Here is a 22,419-nt window from a genome sequence, read left to right on the forward strand (position 1 = left end):
GTTTCACATCTTTAAGTCTCTGTGGTCATTGAATGCACCGTGACAGATTGATTTTATTTTACAAACAATCCGGACTAAATAGCTCATTTTCACCAACAGTACAGTTTTAAGAACATATATGTACGGCCTACTGTAATGACCTTGTCTGAAAATCATCCAAACAATGGATGGGAAGTCTCTGCTTGGCTTTTTTTGAGACATTATTTACAGTTTAGGACAAATGTTTTATAAACAAGGATAGGCTATTATTTGAATCACAATGAAAGAAAAAAATTGCCTTAAGGGAGGAGGTGGTCGAGATTGTCATCATAAAAACAACGTCACTTTATTTTCAAAGTCATCAATAAAAAATCAAACAGGATCAGTTTTTAGAAACACCTACCGGATAAGTGCAAGAGATCCACAAAAGAGCTTCGTTTCCAATTAATGGGCAATAGACGGACCTATGGGCCAAACGGCGAGGATCCTGTGAGGGGCTATGTGACACCGCTATGGAGTTTCCCAGTGAGTTATGGACGTGCCTTCATGATTTTTTTTTTCTCTGTACACTACCTTTACTCGTTAGTGCTTTTTCACGCTTTACGCAAAGGGCGACTTCGTGCACGGGTAGATATTTAATGGCTCGCCGCGGTGCGTAAAAGGCGCGCCCTCGTCCTTGCGGGATATCACGTTATCGCTATATCCTTAGGGGAGGCAAATAAAAGGTTTTGCCAAAGCTCCGCTGTGATGCAGTGTGTGTTCGGTAACCCTAACCCTCCCAGCAGCAGCTCGCAGCTCTCTGACACGGAGTCTTGCTGCTGCTCGGAGCAGCTCTGGGTGCTGCGGTGGGCTGTTTTGGGATTTGTCTTGGTGCCGTTCGACTTGAGCCGCGAAGCTTGTGCAAACCTTTCCTTTCTTTCACCATGTTTTTAAAAGATGCGGCACCTGTTTGCGAATGTTGCAGAAAACGGGTAAAGGTAAGCAGCTCGGAGCTTTGTCCAGCCTGCAGCGTTACCTGCTGCTGCTGCTGCATCAGTCTGTGCTCAGTGCTCAGTGTTTTAGGTGACCTCAACTGATTGAGACTATGCATGTTGCTCACAGCTCCTCAGTGTTCACATATTCTCTGTGTATGGGTGATTATTCTGTGTGAGTTTATTCAAGGGGTCTCTGAAGGTTTGGGTTTCTGCCAAACTCCACATCCTATGTGTTCCAGGAGCTATTTCTGTATATTATGTAGTTGTATTTATTTGACAAAGTTCATTGTTATTATATTGTGTAATGCCACTTTCTAGAAGACTTCTTAGTACTATGTTAGAAATCATTTCGACTTCAGGCTTCATTAAGTTCTTCTAGATGTGGAAACTGAACAAACTTCACACTGAGGTGAAGAGACGCATTAGTCTAAAGACAGTCTCCTTTCTGAAGACAATGCAAGGAACCTTCCTTAGCAGACCAAGCCATTAAATGTGTTGGGGTTGCAGGGTTTATTCCCACACATGGTGCACATGTATTATTTCCTGTTACTGAAAGCAGCTAAAGATAAAACAGGCTCATGAAGAGTTTCTGAGAACTGACGACCAGTTGCTGTTTTTTTTTTTTTTTTTTTTGCCTTGCTTCTCACTGAGAAAGTATATTTCCAGTCATTCTTCCCAAGCATGACACAGCAGAGTGGAGGGCAGTGAAAGCAAAAGCTGAATCTGCAGTTTTTGGCACCGTTGTCACATACTTATGTCAGCAGAAAAGAGCAAAAGGTTATTGAATGCTGGCAACTATATGGAATTCCAGTGGAGCCAAGCAGAAAATTATGTCACGCCTGTGTCACCAGATGGCTTTCTATTTACAACTTTGCACTCTGTCACGGGAAAGACCTGTTCAAAATAGAGAGGAGATGGTTTACCACTCAACAATCCCCTCACTGCAATGTACTTCAAATAGTGTCTCCTTATCAGCCCCGTGTGCCATCTATCCATCAGTGCAGTGAGGTTGGTTCAGATTGTCGAGATGTTCTGTGCATGTCTGACACGAGCTAAGTAAAATAGCATGTCAGAGGCATCGTCTCACGTGAGCATCTGCTCACCTTTCCAAAGCATCTGTCACATACCTGGATCAATGCTTGCCATTAACCAAAGCACCACCACTTGTGGAGAGTTGCTTCCAATTCAAAATAGCAACATGGTTGTGGCAGCTGATGCCAGCAGTTAAAGCTGCTATCTTTTAGTTTGGCCACAGTCCTGGACTGCAAATTCCACCACCATGGTGAGAATGTTGAGAGGGGGTGTGTGTGAGCGTGTCTACTAGCATACACAGTTTAGGTTGAGGCATTCTCACGTAGGCAATGGCAGAGGTGAAAAGATCACCAATAACCCTCAAACTGAGTCACACATACTTATTTGTGTGACCGCATTTTGGGAAATGACAAATATCAGAGAGCAAAGTGCATGGAAAAGAGGCCACTCGTCAGCCGGTGCAGATATCACTATGCCTGTGAAATTTTTCTATACAGTGGTACATGTTAAAGATTATTAGCATGTGCAACAGTTTGCAAGTGTACTCGGGACCTCAATGTTTATCAGATGTTGGCTCATGAACAATAATGTAGAAAGTCTCGTATACATTCTAAAGTGTCATAGGAGGAAGTTGGGAACGATACTTTCAAAGAGGTTATTTTTTAAATTGACAAACGCACGAAAATTTACCAGTGCCTAACTGAAGGGAAGCAAACAGGATGAAAACAAACCCTGAGTAGCAGCATTCTGTCTCAGAAATGATCATTTGTCCCACGCACTATTTGGTTCCTGTTATGCTTACCTCCTGCATCCATTGAGTAAACAGTTTGATGACACTGTAAATGGCCGTTTGAATATGCAAGGTCAACGTTAGCCACCTGATAATACCAGTTTTGGACATGGATCTACATGTGTGTTCATGTTTACTTGACTCTATATCTGCAGGGATTACAAGTCTTTGATCAGGCTATCAAGCAGGCTGCAGAACTGTTACTAATAGGCAAGAAACAATTAACAGCCATGGAAGTTGTGAATGACTGTGCACTACTACTACTACTACTACTACTACTACTGCCATGTAGCGGTATGACTTTATGGAAAGTCAGTGTGAAACATTTGGCGTTGTCAAATGATCTTGCATATCACTGACAGTTTTGCAAAAAGGGGGTATGGAGTTGAGGCTGATGATACCATTGGCCTGTTAAATGACCACGCTTCATGCTCTGCTAGTCACAGTATTATATTTACAGACGTCATTTCTTTTCATCCCTCCAAAACTGCGAACAGGGTCAGCTCAATTTTAGCTAGTTATCCATCAGTCTGGAAACTTAATGCAGCTTGTATCTGACCTGTCTTCCTGGAAAGATCAGCTGTATCTTCTATCATCTGTTTGCGTCACACGTCCAGGCTGCTGTGAAAGGACGCATTCAGCAAGTGATACAAGAAAGAGGCTGGATTATCACATGACCCGCAACAGCAGACCATCTCTCATTGCTGAGCATTTACTTGAAAGTTCAGGCTGTGCTGTGCCTTAAGTTTATTTCCCGCTGTCTGAAAAAAGGTTTTCAAGTAATATCGAGATTTCTCAATTAGTTTAGTCCATTAGTTAAATGACAAAACTTTTGTTCATATCATTTTTCCCAAATCATTTCTGACTAAGGATAAAGACATTTCTGCACTGTCATGATATCTGCAGGTTTCTGTTCAGAATCCCAGATACCACATGGTTTCCTGGTGGTTTTGTCAGAATGAAACAATATGAATGAGTCTGCCCGAATCATGCTGAATCACGCTTTCTTGATGACTGACACTATACAGCTTTTGATAACATGGCATAATTTTGTAATGTAAAATACACAGTTGTGTCAATGACTGACCAATCCTTTTGAAGTGAACTTATCCAGAAGACAGTTCGCAAGGCACAGTACTCTTAATCAAAGAGTGCTACTCTGACATCAGTAATCAATTATCTCATTTGTATGTTCATGTTATCAGATAACCTCTGGCACTGAGAGACTAAGCCAGCAATCCTAGGAGTGTAGTATTTTTGGGCAAATATTAAAAACATTTTTTTAGTAAAAATAATGTAATTACCCCTGAAGCAAAACTGTGCATGAATTAAAATGGATGGATTTCAAAATAAGTGGCCTGTCTTGTATTGCTCCTGCCTAAATATTTAGTGCTATGATATTGAATAGATGGGATTTAAATTGAAATTTAAATGGATGCTGTTTTTTTTTTTTTTTTTTTTTATAATGGTTCCACACATTTTTTAGGGTGAGCTGCCCATGATCAGGTTTTGCTTTCATGATTTACCTCTGTCCAATAAAAGTGGCTGAAGCAGCTTTCTGTAGACAAATTAGACAATTCATTACTTTCACTACAGTTTATGAAAAGAACTCACAATTGCGTATTTGGGATACAGTTTTGTAGATTGTCAGTCTATTATCACGATTTAAATGTTGCTCCACATAAAAAGGTCAATGGGTTCTCAGCTGCTGATTACTTCTTGGCACTAATGAGCTTGTTTTCTTTCAGTCTTGATGCTTAACAACCTTTGAGTGACTGTGTCTCTGTGTCTGTGGCGGCAGGACTGCTTGCCTTCCTGTTGATAGTGTTGGAGTGGACCCGGCTAGGCCTACCGTCCCCTCTGAGGCCAATCTGTGACCTGAGGGTTCTGAACCATTTCATTAAGGAAGCACAGGACGCAGAAGCCGCTATGGTGAGAGGAAAAATGTATGCATGCGCTACGAAATGAGGTGGAGGCTGCAGTCCCACAATCACCCACACTGAACTATCTATCAATGTTGTTACTCTCTTGTTTTTTTAGAGGTCATGTAGAGATCGATGTAGCCTGTCAGACTCTGTGACCGTTCCCCAAACCAGAGTTGACTTTGATGTCTGGGAGAAGAAAAATGTAAGTAATCACTGAAAACAGCAGAAATTCAGCTACCAGCTCTAAATCATGTTTACGAATCTGACTTCTCTGCGCCGACGTGACGCACGGCTTTGGTTCATATGTGATGAGTAAGATGATTACCTGCTTCCTTTACCCCTCATGGCTCCCATAATGAGACTCCTCAGCGCTCAACCTCTCTTCACTGTTTTGGTCAGGCACAGGATCAAGCCCAGGAAGTGCAGTCTGGCTTATGGCTTTTACAGCAGGCTCTCAGCGCGCTACAGTCCTCAGCCACCAACACAGCACTGCACAGTCACATAGATAACTCCGTCAGAAACCTGCACAGCATCAATGCTGTGTTGCGTAGTCTCAACATTCAGGTGAGTTACAGAAGGTTTACAGGTTTAAATTTGTCAACAATCGGTTAGCAGTTGCAGTTATTTGAAGTCATTTGTCACTTATACATTAAATAAATGCGCTATTTAATACCATAAGTAGTTTTACAAATACAGCATGTTATGAAAGGAAGACAATAGATTTTTGTGCGCACGTAGATACTCTTTTCAGTGAGGCCAGCCAACCAGTCAAAAATGTTCCCTCGGGAAAGACACTGCTGGCTTTTTCCTCACTTGAACATTGCAGGGGGTTGTCAGCTGCCCCTCTCAGCGGTTCATCTTTCTCACCTTAAATCAGGTGGCACGAACCGACTTATTAGCAATACAAAAACATAGACTTGTGTGCCACAGCATTTGCTTCAGAACAAACAGTGAAGATAACCAGTAGCTTAAGTCACATATTTCTTGGAAAGGTTCGCTCTTTGACTCGACGATCAACAACAGCCGATGAGCTTCAGGTATGAGACAATGCTTTCGGTACTGAAATAATGGGGAGTTACCTGTTAATAGAGAGCTAAGGGGTGTCACGGGATATTCTCAACATTAACCTGGAAACAGCAATACAACCGCAAGCCTTTTGCGATAGGGCTGAAGCTACTCTGAAGGTTTCCTTTGCTTGCTTAAGTTATGACAATGCAGCTTGCGAACAGACAAGCTAAATATAAATGAACAGCTTGTACCCTGGTTTGATTTCATCGCCAAAATACTTGGTCTTGTTTCAAAAAAGAGGAATAAATAATGAAAGACCGACCTTTGTATTCTTTCAGGAATATACCCCACCGGAAAGTGCAGCTGAACTTGAGGAAACGTGGACGGTGTCTTCAGCAGCAGATCTACTTCAAGTCTATGTCAATTTCCTGCGAGGAAAAGTGCGCCTTCTCCTTTTGGATGCACAGGCTTGTCAGCAAGATGTCAGCTGATTGTCTGATCTCCCTACTCCAGGCAGAGCGAATTTGTGTTTCCAAAGGCAAGAGGGACTTGACACTGTTGGCCTGCACCCTGGCTGGTGGAAACAGTGTGAAAAAAAAAAGATAGAGCCATCCTCACATAAGTGGAGGAAGCTGAAAGGAAAAGACAGTCCGAGCTAGGCTGTGGACAGGACATGATTGCACCTTGGAGTGTAGATGCGACACTTGACACACTGACCAAAACGAGGCCCTTAGGAAGCACTTCTCAAAAAGCTGCTCTACTGGCACTCTCTTGCACTTTGTGTGTGGATGTACTTTAGTTTGCGTGAGTTTGTGTGACTGCAAGTTTAAGTTGGCATGTTGTGAGCACGTGTTTGTTTAAAACCCATGTTTAGAGTGAAACACCCAGAAAATATTGATGTAACCTGGAAATTTCAAAGAATGTGTGGTTGCAACAGGGTGTTCATTTCCAATACCACTGTGACAAACCAAAAATACAAAAGAGGCCTCACTCCGAGATTTTTCAAGTATCCCTTACTGTCACATTTCTCTCATTGGATTTTTTTTTTTTATTTTAATATATTTTTAAAAGTTGTGTGATTGCTATTTATAGAGATTTTCTACTTTAAAGCTTAAGTCCTTGTTTTGTTTAGTCTTAGATTTTCAAGATTTAAGTTGGGCTTTTCTGGCCATGTTTTCACTGAACACATTTGCAAAGGTGTTTGCTGACATAATTTGCAATGGCATGCTGCTGTCGTCCTTTTTTATAAAGACTGGATGTGCCTGAGTAGCTGTTGCAGTTTCTCACTGCATGTTCCATCAATATATCAAAAGAAGAGAACAAGTATTTGATGCTAAGGTAAATGTGAGGTGAGTGAGGAGGCGTGAGGAGTTTTGACATTATCTGTTTTTGTTGCTGCCTAACCAACACTCAACCAGTCTGTACACACTGATAAACTAGATTGTTGGGAAAAAAAAAATACTGTTTGGCTTTTACAATTAACATCCTGTGAGGCCACCGTTCCAAATAGTTTTCCAGAATCTGATGCTAACCATCTCCTTTCTCCTCAAATGTTCGTCATCAACAGCTGACAGGCAATCAGTCAGTCCTGGGAATTGTGGTGTTCTTTAAAATGGAAGCTGAACTATTTCAGATTAAATGTTTTTCCTTGTTTTTTTCCTTATTTTTATATCCTGTTTAGTGTAAGTGTAAGATGTTTTTAAGGATGTTTGTTCATGTTTTCTTTCCTGTTATTTTTGTGTTGTTTTGTCCCATCACTGTATAATTTGCTATTTAAATACAAAATATTATTCTTGGATAAAGAAAGGAAAGATGGAAACACAACAATGGGAAGTCTGTACATTTTCATTCATTACCTTTGTCTTGTCTAGGTCAGTGAATTTAAAAAGTTTCTACAGTGTACATGCCAATTCCAGCTTATTTCATATATAAACTGGTGAAATCAGAGATGGCAAAAGAGTAACCCTGACAAAATGAAAAAGGGGCTAAATACTCCCGATTACTGTTTCCTGCCCCGGATTCAGAGGTGACAGTTTAAGAAATATGCATTCTAGCAAATTAGATTTTTTTGTCCAGAATTCAAATACCTCTTCTTACTGAAAATGGTCAACTACACTGATTTGACGAAAGTAGTGACAGCAGTGACCCTCATCTGAACCCATGCACTAAAACAGTTTTGAGCATGGATTAGGACAGGGCCAACAACCTTGTATGCCCATGTGAAGCTTACTACTGATATCTAGTGGACAGCTGCAGAAAGACCTGCTTGAAACATGAAATTTGGAATTTCTTATTTTATTTTGTATCTTTAAACCACTGACTTTAAGTTAAACCTTGCTAGGACTCATGGATTTAAAATTAAAGACATATGTACATTTATATTTGGCTCAGCCATGTTTAACTATTAAACTACATTGAGGTTTCACGAGGAAAAGCAAAGCAGGAGCTTGAACACATGCAAAATTATAAGGCAGGACACAATACAACAGAAGTACAGCACAATATTACCAGTCAGCTAAGGCTGTTCATAACAACATTGTTCACTGATTCAGACAGCACTGTATGCTTGTCTGCCAGTCTGCAGTCCTCTAATGCTGCCATAAGTTTCCATACACTACCGCCCAACAAGCTACCGGTTAATGAGGAAACAAGAAGGACTGGCTCAAACGCTGCGCACAGCTCTTTTGAGGTCACTGGGGATCAGGGTAGAAGACCTTAATATGTATAGCTGAGTTGTTACGTGTACGTGTCATTGGCTCCCCAGCCTCATCAGGATCTTCAGGCTCCAAATCATCCACCAGCTCCACTGTAGAGGTGTTGGCTGCCAGTTGCAGTGCCCCCTGGCTGCTGGCCTGCAGCTGGAGGGCAATGTTAATGGCCCTGTTGATGGCAAGGCCCAGGCCATGGACACAGATCTCCCTGTGACCCCCACCTTCCAGAAGCTTCTGACAGCGGGCCAGCTGAGCCCGGAAATCAGTCTTCATGTTGACATAGACGTCATTCCTTCTCTTTGGGAGTTTCCGGGGGAGGCGCTTCCTGAGGGTATATTCCACAGGGTCCATCTCTACAGCCTGGGAAGTGGAGTCGGTGTGCACTGGGACTGTCTGAGAGATTGAGGATATCCCCGGGTTCCGTAGGTCTGTCATATTTTTCCTGTGTCACTGACAGTGTAGGTAGAAAATGTGGCCAAATGATAACACTGTGAAAAAACAGAGTACGTTAATTCATTTAAAGGTTATCCATAATTACAGTATTTCTTGGATTTCTATTATTAAATATTTAGTATGACCAAATAGAATAAATTACATCTGATTTAAAATTTCAGCTCTACATCCAGAGGGGTATACTACGAAGGAAGCTTAACAGAGCCAGGTTTTCTTTGGGTGAGCTGGCTCGACAAAGCTGAAAGCTACTAGCAGAGATAACGAGTATCACAACTGCGGTTATAAATTTGATTTGTCAACCCAGGCCTGTCTCGTCAGGCTCAGTGTGTGTTCACATAAAAAGGGCCATTTTGGCGTCATTTGACACAATTTCCGCAGAAAAATGGTATGATTACGTGCCGCATATTTCAGCCAAGAGGAGCAGATTATGATAACGGAGAGCAAAGAAGAGTTCAAACTGATAAGAACATCTTAAAGCAACACTGGTTCTACAAACGAGGCAAAAGAGGAAGCCTGACAAAAAATTTCAGATCATGTAAGTTAATATAGCTGATACAATATATCATTATATAACTTTATTTCCCTCCCTGACATTGTCTCACAGTGAAGAATACATGGAAATCACTTAGATTAGGGCCAAATCAAAGTGAAATTAATTTGATTTGTCTTATTTGTGATAAAGTTTGAGCAATTTTCCAATTGGTGTTCTATTAGTTGTAGTGCCAGCAGTGTACATCTGGACCAAGCACAAAAATATAATCCAAAGTGGTATGTATTGCTGTGCAGTTATCACTCTTTTAGTGGAATGTGGATGATACACTGCGTGACATTTTAAGTGTTTGTTTTTTTAAGCAAACAAGAGGAAAAAAAATAGAGGAGAAAGAATCGAGGGGCCTGCTCCAGCAGATTACATGGCCTCAGAGGAGCTGGCCCTTGCAAACAATGAAGGGCGGCTGATCATGGAGGGGATACAAGGGGATATTCAATCAGACCCCGGTGCAGGTTTTTGATCAGGGTATGTATATGTGCTTTGGTGGTAAAATACTAAGTGCATATTTATTGTTTCTCAGATGAAAAAAGTCTATTTTCAAGTTGAAGGAGACATCAGTGTTGCTCAAGCTGCCAGCACACAGCTTTGCTGGCCCCCCACACAGAGGTCACTGTCAAAGTTGTCATGTACTCTTACATGAACACCTCAATGACCTAATAATACAGGTTGGAGCTGAAAATGTGAGGGCCCTCTATAGAAGGAATGTAGAGCTGGATAATCAGAAAAAAAGAGCTGGAAATCAAGAAACTAAAACTTGAGTAAGGGGACAAGGGTACTGATTCTTGATACTTGATGTTTTGTTAAGCATGATTGACATTCATTGCAGACTTTTCCTTTTCCAGAACTTTAATAAATAATAAAACACATCCTGTGATTAGTGGGTTTGGGAAGGAGGATGATCGGTGAAGGGGCAGCGCTTTTTTTTATAGCCGACTTTACGCCGGAAGTCGGAACAAAAACTGGTCCCGACCAGGTTATGTTCGCAGCTTCTGTAGGCTGATCATTTGTTTAGTTTTCTTTCAAGTCGTCAAACACAGCTATCTTTCAATTTTGGACAAAACAACATCTTAACTTTGAACGGATCGATCAGTGTTTTCTTTACTGAGAAAGCCAGGCTCAGGTTTAAAAAAAATCTATTGGTCATCTCTCAGACGTCTCTTCTTTTTACAGGGATGATGAGGAAGGTGGCTGTAGAAAAAACCAGCATTTAAATGTCACATTGATAGTAGCCTAGCGTTGGACAGGCAAGGCTAGTCAAACCTTAGCTAAGGCAGCATAAACTAGCATAAGATAGCTTTAGCTCACCGTCTATCTTCACACTGAAGAGTCAATACTTGGACTAGTTCAGGGAAATGATCGGGTCACTTACCGTCCAAGAGAGATTTGAGGAAAGCACAGATTTATATCATTGCTAACATCAGAGATGGCTGCCTGAGCAGACCGGTGACAGACGCTGCGGTCCAGCGGACTGTTCGGCTGTTTCTGCGTGCTCCGGAAGTAATACCACTGGAAGGGCGCCGCGAGCGCATCCGGGCCTCCGTAGAAGAGTCACCCGGTGTGTGTGAACAGGAAATGTCTGTCCCTTAAAGCGATCCCTTAAAGCCCCGCCAACATACACAACATAAATATGTCAGCAAGCCTCAATGCCGCCGTCTTTAATCCAGCAACGGCTGATGTATGTTTGTCTCCGCCCCTACCGGCCTCTGAGTGGCTGAACATGAGCCCGACCAGTCAGCGTTGTCAGGTGGGAAATCTAGGATTATTCAATAATCCTAAAGTGGCGGTGGGCAAGTCAAGCCTCTTGAAGCAGTGATGCTTTCCAAACAATTGTGCCGAAAAAGATTCGAAGCATCAAGACTTCAATGACGGTGACATCTGGTGGACAACTGAAGCCATAGCAACTTCTAAAGAGCACGACTGAAGCACTGGTACTGTTTCAATCTCATGACCATGACAGCAATAAAAGTTAAAAAAAAGTCTGTTTGGTCATTCAAGTGTTTTGTTCATTCATACCAAATGATGATAATATCGTCATTACAATAAAATATGCAGATGCTCTCCCCATATTCTAAAACACAATCCAGATTAACCCAAAGAATAAATGCAAATTATATTAAGGGTTAAAAGTTGGTTCAGGGTTTATTTAAAACTTTGAGTTTTATTTAAAAACTGTACTAAAAGTCCCTAACAGGATTAGAGATCCTTCCTACTTTGCAAATGATCATGGTGTTTGTGCATGGTGCACAACCTTTCCTTTGCTTTTGAACTGGACTGAAGTGTGCCAGTATTTTGCAGGCCCTACTGTGCATGTTTTCCAGCTCAGAAGTCTGACAGAGTGATTTTTTGACAATGAGATTCAGGTCATTGAATGCCTCCAAAAACTACAACAAGATGGAGTCCTTGACCGGCCACAGTATCTCTGTCTCTATCCCCAAGACACCACCCCATATACGGACTCCCCAAGATCCATAAAGAAGGGGTACCACTCAGACCCATTGTAAGCAGCATAAACTCTGTAACTTACAATATAGTTAAGCATGTAACCAACATCTTAGCCCCCTTGGCTGGGAACACACTACATCACATCTAAAACTCTTTAAACTTTGTAAACAAAACCAAAGGCTTAAAAATAGAACACAATAAAACCATGGTGTCATACGATGTGACCTCCTTATTCACCTGCATCCCAACCTTGGAGGCAGTGGAAACTGTGAGGCATCACTTAGAACAAGATAACACTCTACAAAACAGAACCAATCTCAAAACAAATCAGATCTGTCAGTTATTGGATCTATGCCTCAATAACACATATTTCCAGTTTAACAGCAGATTCTACAGCCAAAAGCACGGCTGTGCTATGGGCTCAGCAGTGCCCCCCATTGTTGCCAATTTATACATGGAAATGGTTGAGCACAAAGCCCTAAACTCATATAAAGGAACACCTCCAAGGCATTGGTTTAGGTATGTGGATGGCACTTGGGTGAAGATCAAAACCCAAGATTTACAACTGAACACATCAACTCAGTGGACAAAAACATCAAGTTCACAAGAGAAGATGTCAAAGACAACCACTTACCGTTTTTGAACTGTGATGTTCACTTAAATGAGGAAAGAAGCCTCCGCATGGGGTAGACAGGAAACCCACACACACACAAACACACACACAGACCAACACTTACGCTTTGACTCACACCATCCACTGGAGCACAAACTGGGAGTTATCAGAACCTTCCAACACAGGGCGGATAATGTACCAACCTCTACTCGGGCCCAAGCAGAGGAACATAAACATCTGAAGGGAGCCCTGAAAATTTGTGGCTATCCGAGTTGGACATTTGGAAAGACAGCAGCACAGTCCAGAAAGAATACCAACATAGATGATGCTGAGAAAACAAAAGACAAAAGCAAGAACATTGTCATCCCATATGTGTCTGGGGTCTCAGAGAAACTCAGGAAGATTTTCTTTTTAACAAACATCAATGTGAAAGGAGTAAAAGAAGCCATTTATGTAAAAGTGGAAAAACCATCGCTTAACAGGGGAGGGGGTCTGCGACACAACCTCTCTCCCATTTACATTGTCGCCCTTTCATCTGTACCCAGGAGAATTAACAACTTAACCTCAGATGACTCAACGGTCGTCGTTCACCATGCGTACACCTGACCCCAGCGACTGTCATTCACGTGACCATAACAATGGTCAATTGAAACCAGTACTTTCACATGTACTTTTTGGTGAACACACCCACAGAAGTTAAATATCTGGGTCTTTCTCCACTGTCTTGGTCAGACTAGTGCGGACTAGTAGGCCACATGAACTGATGAAGCCCCTTGGATAAGAGACGAAGAGGGAATACGTTACATATGCAATCTTGTTGACCATATGGAAGTAATGAGACCAAACAAAGCCATCACGCAGCAGTAACCCCATTCCACGACAAAAAAATAAATAAAATAAAGTGTGCCTGAAAAATTTTGACACATTTTGACGCATGAACAGACAACAACAATGTGAACATTTTCTTTTTATATTGACTGGAAAGGATCTTACTTATCAGAAAACATGTGACTTTGAAAGCAAAAGTGAAAGTAGCGTCAAAATAAAAGGAAGGCTTGGCACTCTAGTACTGCATTGTCTTCTGTGGGTGAGTTCTGTGAGTGTTACTGCAACTGCTGCAACAAACTTTTCTTATAAACCTCATCTATGAATCCTGAATAACTGACGAATTCCTGGCTAAAAAAATACAGCATGGATGACTATTACAAAAGGTGGGTTCCTTCATCCTTTTGTTTTTTAAGCAAAAAGTACAGAGTGGTTACAATTAAGAGAAGTAATCACCAATTTATTTATGTCCCACTACCAGAGCAGGAAAATGCTAAATGGATTGTAGACTGCATCAGTTGTGATGGGACACCTTCCTTACATTATTGTAGTGATTTTATTACATTGTGTATTTTGCTGGCTATTACTATGAAAAGGCAGTGGTGGGTGCTCCCTCCCACTTCCACCAGTGCCATCTGTCCTTTCTTATCAACTGGCCTTCACTGCATTCCCGCAGATTGAGCCACTCAGTTTATTTACAAAACCATATTTGGCAAAACCCCCTGTTTATCTCCTCTCTCTACTGAAGGCGAGGTCGTCATTAGAAATGAGTACCGGTTCTCAATTGACCCGCCTGGTAAGATAAAGGCTGAATAAAAATATATAAAAGAAGCCAGGCCATATTATGACAATCTTCATTGTTAGAACACCTAATTAAACCCAGTGTAGTCTAATGCTGAAAATAGTTTTGACATATAACCTCTTGACATTTTTTAAAATAGTTTTATGCATTTTCTCTTGAAGCTGACTGATATGCTGATATGATAAGATTGCTACTGCACTTCAGTTATTATTCTGGCGGGAAAATTTTAGTGTGACAATGACAATAACCACACCCACACCAGTCATAGATGCAAGAAGAAAGTGTCTGCATTTGTGCTCTTATTCACTGAACATGATTGAATATGAATGAATGCCCTTCCTGGTGAAAGGCACAAACCATCCTGCCGCCTCTCTCCACCTACAACCAACCTAGAAGCTCTAATAATTACCACCATTGCCATTGTGAATACTAATACAGAAATTGTACACCCTGCCATTATACATAATACATAATTCTTTCTAGCCTCTGCCAACCTGTTGTAAAGCCTGCTGTAAAGCCTGCTGTACTTACGCATAGTCTGATATCCTGGAAATATGTTCTCACTAAATTGACAACTACTCCAGGCACAGTCAAACACCTCCCAAATAAGGCTATCTGACACTAACCCAAATGCATTTGCTAAATCCAAGAATATCACATGCAAGTCTCTTTTCTCAGTCTTGGCTGCCTGAATCTGATGCCACATCATACTAGTGTGCTCTAAACACCCTGCAAAACCTGGTATTCCTGCCTTTTGTACTGAAGTATCTATTAAGCTATTCCTTTCTAAATAACTAGCTAGTCTCGGTGCAACTACACTAATGAAAATCTTCCTCTCTACATTCAGGAGAGAGATCATACAGAACTGACTCAGCTCTGCCTCCTGTCCTACGCCATGCACTGGCAATAGACTGTTTCTTCCAAACTATTCTTAATTGCTTCCACAAAAACTTTAGGATATCAGGAGCGCATTTATAAACCCGGTAGGGGACTCCATTTGGCCCTGGGGCCGAAGAAGCATTTGCACGCCTGACTACCTCCTCAACCTCATTCCAACCTCCTAGGTGGTCTAACATCCATTTCCTGAACTTTCCTAAAATGTATCTTTATGTAGTCTGTTGTTCAACAGAACAATCATAAATGTATTTAGTCTGTTGTCATTATCAACAGCATCTGGATACACCTGCTAATGAAGTGAAGAGCAACACTGACGTTTTGCAAGGAGGGAAAATTGTGCCAGAGAAAATGGATCTGGAATCAGAAGTGAATACCTTCCCCACGTCCTCTGAGGAAGTGACAAACGAAAGGACAGAAACTTCTGACAAAACAGGTAAAATCGAAAATATGGTGTATACATTGTAACACACACACACACACACACACACACTTTGGTATAAATATTAAAAAGTGAAGCCACAATTAGATTTTTAAAAGGCCTTCAAACTCATGTTTTAAGAAAACAAGTGATTAGCAATGACTTGTTTTTCTTTAAAGACTCTCAAAATGTCATTTCCACAGTAAAACTAACTGAAATCATCAAAGATGATGCAAGGTGACAACAACAAGTGGTTGAAAGGGCATCATTGATGGTCATAGGCATAGATACCAATTATAATATTTCCTAAGGTAAACCCAACAGCACATGTTAACCATCACATCTTGATTTTTATATCATGTTAGCTAAACTGATTGACTTCTGCTGCTGTCAAGCCCTTTTAACAGCTAACTCACAAATGCATGGGTCTTCCTTCAAATCTTGAAAATCATGCAACATGTGCAGGTTGGTTGTGAGCCTAGTGTACAACGCGCAATTGTTTTGCAGTTGTAGCGTGCAAAACCACAAACATCACATCTGGATTTTTGGAAAATGTTGCAAATCCATTAAACCTGTAACCAAGATGCTGCAGCAAAACGTGACAGTAAGAGCTTCATTTACATAACAATGTTTAAAACTAACTTGTTGTAAAGGTGAAATGGCAGCACCATCATGAGGCCAAGCAGAATCACAGACACCCCTATAGATTACTTCTTACCAGCACTCTGAATGAACAAGGCACAGGGTCACCACCATCATGCAAATATCTCATTGCTAATTTGTTGCTTGTTTGAATGTGAGACTTTAGCAAAACTGAACTGAGTTCACATTCCCTAATACGAACTAGTTCATTTTTTCAATGAAACTGCCTCCTACCTATCCATCACCAGCTGAAAATATTTCCACTCCGAAACTAAACAAATTGTTGTATACCAATTTAGAATCACAGACAGAATCACAGACAGCGGTTATTCTTAAAACCCAAGAAAAAACAATGCTGAGAGTGATAATACAATTTTCCACTTAAATAATATCATAGTATATCAGAGTGGGAAAAATGAGGAGGAGTTAATCTATACTGTATTTGCAACAGAAATTTAATTTAGTCAGCATGAATGAGATTAACAACGTAACACTTCAGAACAGTAAACATTGTTTAATTCATTGTACATACAATCTGCCAAATACGATGCAGAACCAGTACTGGAGTACTACAGTCTGATTCATGAACATTACAAGAAAGCTGTGTCTCAGAGCACATGTGATTGCTCTAAATTACCAAATATTTTCATATCAACAGAGACACAACTGACAAGCTTGTTGGGGGATCTGGGGTTGGAGCAGTACTACAAGGAGAAGCTGTCCCTGCGCAAAATACTTCAGATTGATGGGAAGACCATTTCTGATGAACCTGCCAGCACACAATCAGATCTTCCATGGTATTTTCTGAGTAAATTAATGATGGCTAATGGAACAGCTAGAAAAATGACATGTACATCAGAATGTGAATCTGATTGTGATGGTGCAACAGGGAGTAGTGCATTTAATTTTGATGATCTGTTTGACAGTCCAAACTCAGGTGACAAGCTAAACCCCCTCGACATCATCACTGCTCTCTTCCTGTGTTCTGATGCTTTTGTGCAGCAGGAAATGGCACTAAAAATGTCTATGTGTCAGTTTTCTGTGCCTTTGCTGCTTCCTGACTGTGACACACAACAGTGCACACTCCTGCTTTGGGCCCTGAGAGACATTGTAAAAAAGTACAGACCTCCGTCACTCTCACAATCCATGGGCTTTATTGAAGAAAGAATTGTTCTCTCTGAACTGCCATTAATATCATTTGTGAGACTTGGAGAATGCTCTTTGTCCAAGTCAGAGATTCTCAATCAGCTTCTGAGCAATTCTGAGCAGTACCATAACACCTTTGTTCACCATAACATGGAGTGTGGTGACTGTCCAAGAAGAATATCTGATGGATTGACTGAAATAACTTGGTATCTTCCTTGTGGAAACAGAAACATTGATATTTTCAGTGAGCCAGTTGCTGTAGCTAACCTTCGTGGAGATGCTGCCTCATTTGAAACACAGTTTTCCTTTTTGTGTCACACATCTGCTGCAGTTTTTGTGTTCTTTGACAATTTGGACTTTGACAGCAAGCTGCTTACTGACCAACCTCACAAGGAACAGATCTTCTTGGTAGGAAACTCTCAAAGCTCAAGCTTCAGCAAGAATGCTCTAAAAACGGTCGCGACCAAGATGGGCTTGACATCATCAAACATCATTATTAAGACTAAGCAGCAAAATGAAGCACACTTTATCAAAAATTTGAGGGAAAAAGTGAGGGATGTAGTTGAGAACCCAAAGGTGAAGATGCAAATTGCACAGATGGCTGATACTGCGATGGAATTGGGAATCAAGGTTGATGAAAACTGTCCAGACTGCCAGGCTGCCAAGAAAAGTGCAGATTCCATAACTGAAAACATTCAAAACACCTCTGAATACAAAGAAGATCAGCTTCCCCTGCAAGGTGAAATATGGAAGGAGCTAACAGAGTTAGAGAAAGAAGAATGTAAGCTCCGAAAAGTTGGTTCAGAAAATATAGAAACGTACAAAAGTCGTCTGCACTTACAGAAAAAAGAGCTACGGAAGAAACAGAGCTCTTGTGATATTTCGGCTGCAATGGCATCCTTCATAGCTGCAATATCAAACTCAGGGAAACAGAGATACTATTTCCTGAAGTGGATGCGAATCAACCTTGATAACCTGTCTCGAGAAAAACTATCTGTCCTTAGGGAGCAGTACAAGAAGAAATTCAAGCGCTCTCACAACAAAGACGAGATCAAGAGCATTGACAGAGAACTCTCCAACAGCTCACTGGGGACTGAGCACTTCTTCCGTGAAATGGGTCAGATCTATGAGGCTGCAGTGTCCCTCCCAAAAACAGACCCATCACGCCACCAAGTAGAGCATCTGCCCAAAATCTGTGCAGGATTGCTGCTTGATGGATTCCCCCTTGAGCTTGTAGATGGAGATGCGTCCAACATACCTCTCCGATGGGTGAGTGATGTTCTGTCTTCTCTCAATGATTTGGTGTCTCCAAAGAACAAGATCCTGGTCGTCACAGTTCTTGGAGTTCAGAGCACAGGGAAGTCCACTCTTCTTAACACCATGTTTGGAGTGCAGTTTGCAGTCAGCAGTGGTCGATGCACTCGAGGTGCTTTTATGTTGCTCATCAGAATCAATGACGAAATGAAAGAAGAGCTCAACTGTGACTTCATGGTGATCATTGATACAGAAGGCTTAAAGTCACCAGAACTTGCACAACTGGACAATAGCTATAAGCATGACAATGAACTTGCAACACTTGTTGTGGGGCTGAGTGATCTCACCATCATCAACATTGCGATGGAGAATTCAACAGAGATGAAGGACATCATGCAAATAGTTGTGCATGCTTTTCTCAGGATGAAGATGTTGGGCAAAAAGCATCAATGTCAGTTTGTCCACCAGAACGTGTCTGATGTTTCAGCCCATGAGAAGAACTTAAGAGACAGGAAGCTGCTCTTGGAGCAACTAAATGAGATGACCCAGGCTGCAGCCAAAATGGAGAACAAGGAGGAGAACACGAGCTTCACAGATGTGATGGAGTACAGCCCAGACACAGGGAACTGGTACATTCCTGCACTCTGGAATGGAAACCCACCGATGGCACCAGTCAATGCAGGATACAGCGAAGCTGTTTTTGAGCTCAGGAAAAACATCATCAAGCTGCTGAGAAAATGTGGCTCTTCTTCCCAGTGTGTCTTGGACTTTAAAGAGTGGATGTCGAGTCTTTGGAATGCAGTAAAACATGAAGACTTCATCTTCAGCTTCAGAAACAGTCTCGTGGCCGATGCGTATGTGAAGCTGTGTACAGAATTCAACAAGTGGGAGTGGGAATTCAAGAAAGACATGTACAAGTGGGTTACAAATGCTGAAACAAAAATTTCCAATCATGGAAGTGTCGGTGTGAACAATGAGACATCTGACTTGGAAGAATTTGTGACCAACTTAAAAAGTGAAGCTTGCACAGTTTTGTCTAAATGGGAAGACACACTTCTAGGCAATCTAACAGAGTACTTTAAGCAAAAAGTGGGTCATGCCAATCTTGTAGAAGGACATAAACAGGACTTTGCAAACAGTGCTAAGAGCCTTCGAAGAGAAATGGAGAACTCAGTACTTAAGCAACTTACTGTCACAGCCGACATGAAACAGAGAATGACTGATCTTGATTGCAGGAAGGAAAAATACAGAGAACAATTAAAAGAGAGAGTGTGTGACTTGATTGAGAGGTGTCGGAAGAGAAAAGTCCAGATGGATGACAAAGAGTTAGACAGAGAATTTGATATGATGTGGAGCAAAATGCTAACGGAACTGTCTTTTTCTGAACCAAATGTTACAGATGTCTTCGCCAGTGTGTCCCACGCACTGAGAAAAAATCTGTCATCGCGGGGGAGTCACGCAAGTGAACTTTTGAGTCAAAAAAAACTGCAAGATTGTGGATGGGAGCCTTTCAAGTACAGAGTGGAAGGGGCTTTGCAGGCCCTTAAAAACCTGGCCGGGAAGTTGAATATCATTGAAGATGAAGTAAAAACATTGCAAAATATGGCTGATGCCATAATAGCCTACTGCAAAGAGTTTGTGGTCACAAAAGTTCAAAGCAAAAGCAATTATCATGACACGTACATCCAGGAGATCCTACGCATGATCGATGAGAGGCTGCAAAACAATCAGAATGTTAAAATAAAAGTCGAGTTCGAAGTTCCTCTGAAGCAGCACATCTGTGGATATGTAGCTAGATGCTTTCAGAAAATGCATGAAGATTTCCTGCTTGTCAATGATCCTAAAAGATGTCTGAGTCAGAACAAAGTAAAGTTCTGTACTGATTTTAAAGATGTGTTCAAGAAACGAGACCAGGAAGTAGGCCGTTGCCAGAAGAAGGCAGAAGAATTCACCGAAGTCTTGAAGCCTGCAGTCAGGCAGTTTGTCTACAGCTCACTGGGTCCTGACATCATTGACGAAATGCTGAAAAAACAGATGTTCAGCACACGAATGTCCTGTATGTATTCAATTTTACTGGATTTGCTTGCAAAGGATAACTTTGAGAAGTATTTGAGCTACACTACTTCATATGAAGAGTATGTGAAGAAGTGGACTCTTATAAACATCGAGGCTTGCTTCTCAAATGGCTCCAAGATGTCTGACTTTGAGGCTCGGCTTATTCAGTCTAAGATCGACAGCATAAATGATGCTATTGACAAAGCCAAACTGAAAAGCAGTGCAGAAAAGAAAGACGGGGAAGAAATGAAGATATTTGTTGAGGATATCTGCAAAGAACTTAAAGATAAATTGGTGATTTCCCAGGATAAACTGGGTGATTTCATGTTCCTGAACAACGTAAACCAGGAGCAGTTTGCTCACTGCCTCCCAGACGCCGTGGAGGAGATGGGAGAAGCTCTTCAAGAAGAGTTTAAAAAAACAGACTTCCAGAAGAAACTGGAAAGTGTCAGCGTGAAGACTCAAAATGAGCTTTTCACCAAAGTAATGGGATGTGGTAAAGTGTGTCCATTCTGTGCTGTGCCCTGTGAGGCTGGAGGAGAAGCCCATAAAGAGCACTTCAGTTCACTGCATCGGCCAAAGGGTCTGGGCAGATACAGGTGGGACCTGACAGAAAAACTTTGTACTGACATATGCTCTTCATCTGTGAACAGTGAAACCAGGTTTCGCTGTGCCGCTACGAAGAATGAATGGCACCCATACAAGAAATACAGAGAAATTTTCCCAGACTGGAGAATTCCTCCAGATGTAAGCCTTGAAGCATCAGACTACTGGAAATATATCATGACAAAGTACAACCAGAAGTTTGCAAAAGCTTACAATGCAGAGCCTGCTGATATTCCTCCAAACTGGAAAGAAATAACACCTGAGCAGGCAGAAGCCAGCCTCAAAAAGTCATTTTACATGAAGTGAGAATTGTGGCTGTCACTTTGTCAATGGATGGTCAAAACAGATACTGTAATGACACAAATGTCACAGCTAATTACAGCTCTTCACTGGTTTTCATTTGAAACAACAACAGTAACAGTGCAAACACTATTTTCTCCAAACTGATTTTATGTGTATGATCTTGTTATAGACATGTTGGTTTGAACGTTTGACCCAAACTAACCAATATTAACGCGTTCTGGAAAAAAGTATAAACAGAGAGTTTGCAAGCACACTGAGAAATATTTTACTATGATTTCTATATCTACTATGAAAAGCCATTGCAAACTTTAATCCATGATTATATTTCAAATGTTTTTTTTTTTGTTTTTGTTTTTTTTACAATTTGCTTTGCTTTGTTGTATTCCATGTTTTGAGATTTGTTTAACTGTAATAAGAGGCTTAATATGTAACTGTAAGCTATCTGTCAGCTAACTGTAGCTGATGTAATGGAAGAAATGGAAATGGAAAAAATTTAGTTATTTACACTGACAACAAGTGATATTTTCAACATGTCTGCATTGCCTTCATCTGATAACTGAATAAAAAAGCCAAATCAGCAGTCTGGCTATGAATGTCTTTAATGTTTCCCAGATCAGAATCACAGCATACAGTGTATAATAACTTCTAAAGTAAACAGAAATATCATCACCTCATTTATTTATATAGTTTTACTTTGTCTTTTTTTATAATAACTTTTTTCTTAAATTCTTTTATTTAACATTTGTCTTCATCTCAAGTCTTGGGTTTCTGAATTCAACAAAGAAGTAAAACAAGACAACAGGTGCAACTTTGCGAGCTGAAGATTTACGTATGTGTGCGTGCGTGTGTGTCACTGCCTTTGTTTGCTGTTGTGTGGTTTTAATCGTGTGCTTTCATGCCTCACTGACGTGCATGAAGTCACCTTGTTTCAGGTGGATGATGGCAGTTTTTGGACAGGTTTAAAAGAAAACTAAACTGAAATCTGGTGCCTGCT

General features: G+C 41.0%; 3 protein-coding genes across 4 annotated transcripts; 2 read left to right on the forward strand and 1 right to left on the reverse strand.

The window, feature by feature from the left end:
• The first annotated feature begins 454 nt into the window (after positions 1–454).
• epoa (erythropoietin a) lies at positions 455–6,757 on the forward strand. 2 transcript variants are annotated; one of them, XM_029526575.1, is made up of 5 exons: positions 455–504; positions 4,577–4,707; positions 4,816–4,902; positions 5,100–5,264; positions 6,047–6,757. In XM_029526575.1, the coding sequence occupies exons 1-5, from the start codon at positions 492–494 to the stop codon at positions 6,197–6,199; spliced, it is 549 nt and encodes a 182-aa protein (XP_029382435.1). In that variant the 5' UTR covers positions 455–491; the 3' UTR covers positions 6,200–6,757. The 2 variants fall into 2 exon arrangements, with proteins under 2 accessions (XP_029382435.1, XP_029382434.1); XM_029526574.1 differs by lacking the exon at positions 455–504 and adding an exon at positions 876–956.
• An 855-nt stretch (positions 6,758–7,612) lies between these two features.
• pop7 (POP7 homolog, ribonuclease P/MRP subunit) lies at positions 7,613–11,063 on the reverse strand. The gene is made up of 2 exons (XM_029526670.1): positions 10,792–11,063; positions 7,613–8,907 (listed from the first exon to the last, which is right to left on the reverse strand). The coding sequence occupies exon 2, from the start codon at positions 8,852–8,854 to the stop codon at positions 8,399–8,401; it is 456 nt and encodes a 151-aa protein (XP_029382530.1). The 5' UTR covers positions 8,855–8,907; positions 10,792–11,063; the 3' UTR covers positions 7,613–8,398.
• A 2,499-nt stretch (positions 11,064–13,562) lies between these two features.
• On the forward strand, positions 13,563–22,005 carry si:dkey-85k7.12 (up-regulator of cell proliferation). Its single transcript, XM_029526977.1, has 3 exons — positions 13,563–13,688; positions 15,275–15,434; positions 16,720–22,005. Exons 2-3 carry the CDS (start codon positions 15,350–15,352, stop codon positions 21,426–21,428), a joined length of 4,794 nt encoding a protein of 1,597 aa, XP_029382837.1. The 5' UTR covers positions 13,563–13,688; positions 15,275–15,349; the 3' UTR covers positions 21,429–22,005.
• The last annotated feature ends 414 nt before the right edge of the window (positions 22,006–22,419 follow it).

This window comes from Echeneis naucrates, chromosome 18, assembly GCF_900963305.1.
Source record: "Echeneis naucrates chromosome 18, fEcheNa1.1, whole genome shotgun sequence".
NCBI classification, from domain to species: Eukaryota; Metazoa; Chordata; class Actinopteri; order Carangiformes; family Echeneidae; genus Echeneis; species Echeneis naucrates.

What these genes read in the sequence shown, in the direction of transcription:
- epoa (XM_029526574.1), top strand. Translation starts at nt 935, where the DNA reads ATGTTGCAGAAAACGGGTAAAG. An exon ending in AGGACGCAGAAGCCGCTATG is followed by an intron (nt 4,708 to 4,815) that starts GTGAGAGGAAAA and finishes TTGTTTTTTTAG; the next exon opens with AGGTCATGTAGAGATCGATG. An exon ending in ATGTCTGGGAGAAGAAAAAT is followed by an intron (nt 4,903 to 5,099) that starts GTAAGTAATCAC and finishes TGTTTTGGTCAG; the next exon opens with GCACAGGATCAAGCCCAGGA.
- pop7 (XM_029526670.1), bottom strand. Translation starts at nt 8,854, where the DNA reads ATGACAGACCTACGGAACCCGGGGATATCCTCAATCTCTCAGACAGTC.
- si:dkey-85k7.12 (XM_029526977.1), top strand. Translation starts at nt 15,350, where the DNA reads ATGGATCTGGAATCAGAAGTGAATACCTTCCCCACGTCCTCTGAGGAA. An exon ending in AGAAACTTCTGACAAAACAG is followed by an intron (nt 15,435 to 16,719) that starts GTAAAATCGAAA and finishes TCATATCAACAG; the next exon opens with AGACACAACTGACAAGCTTG.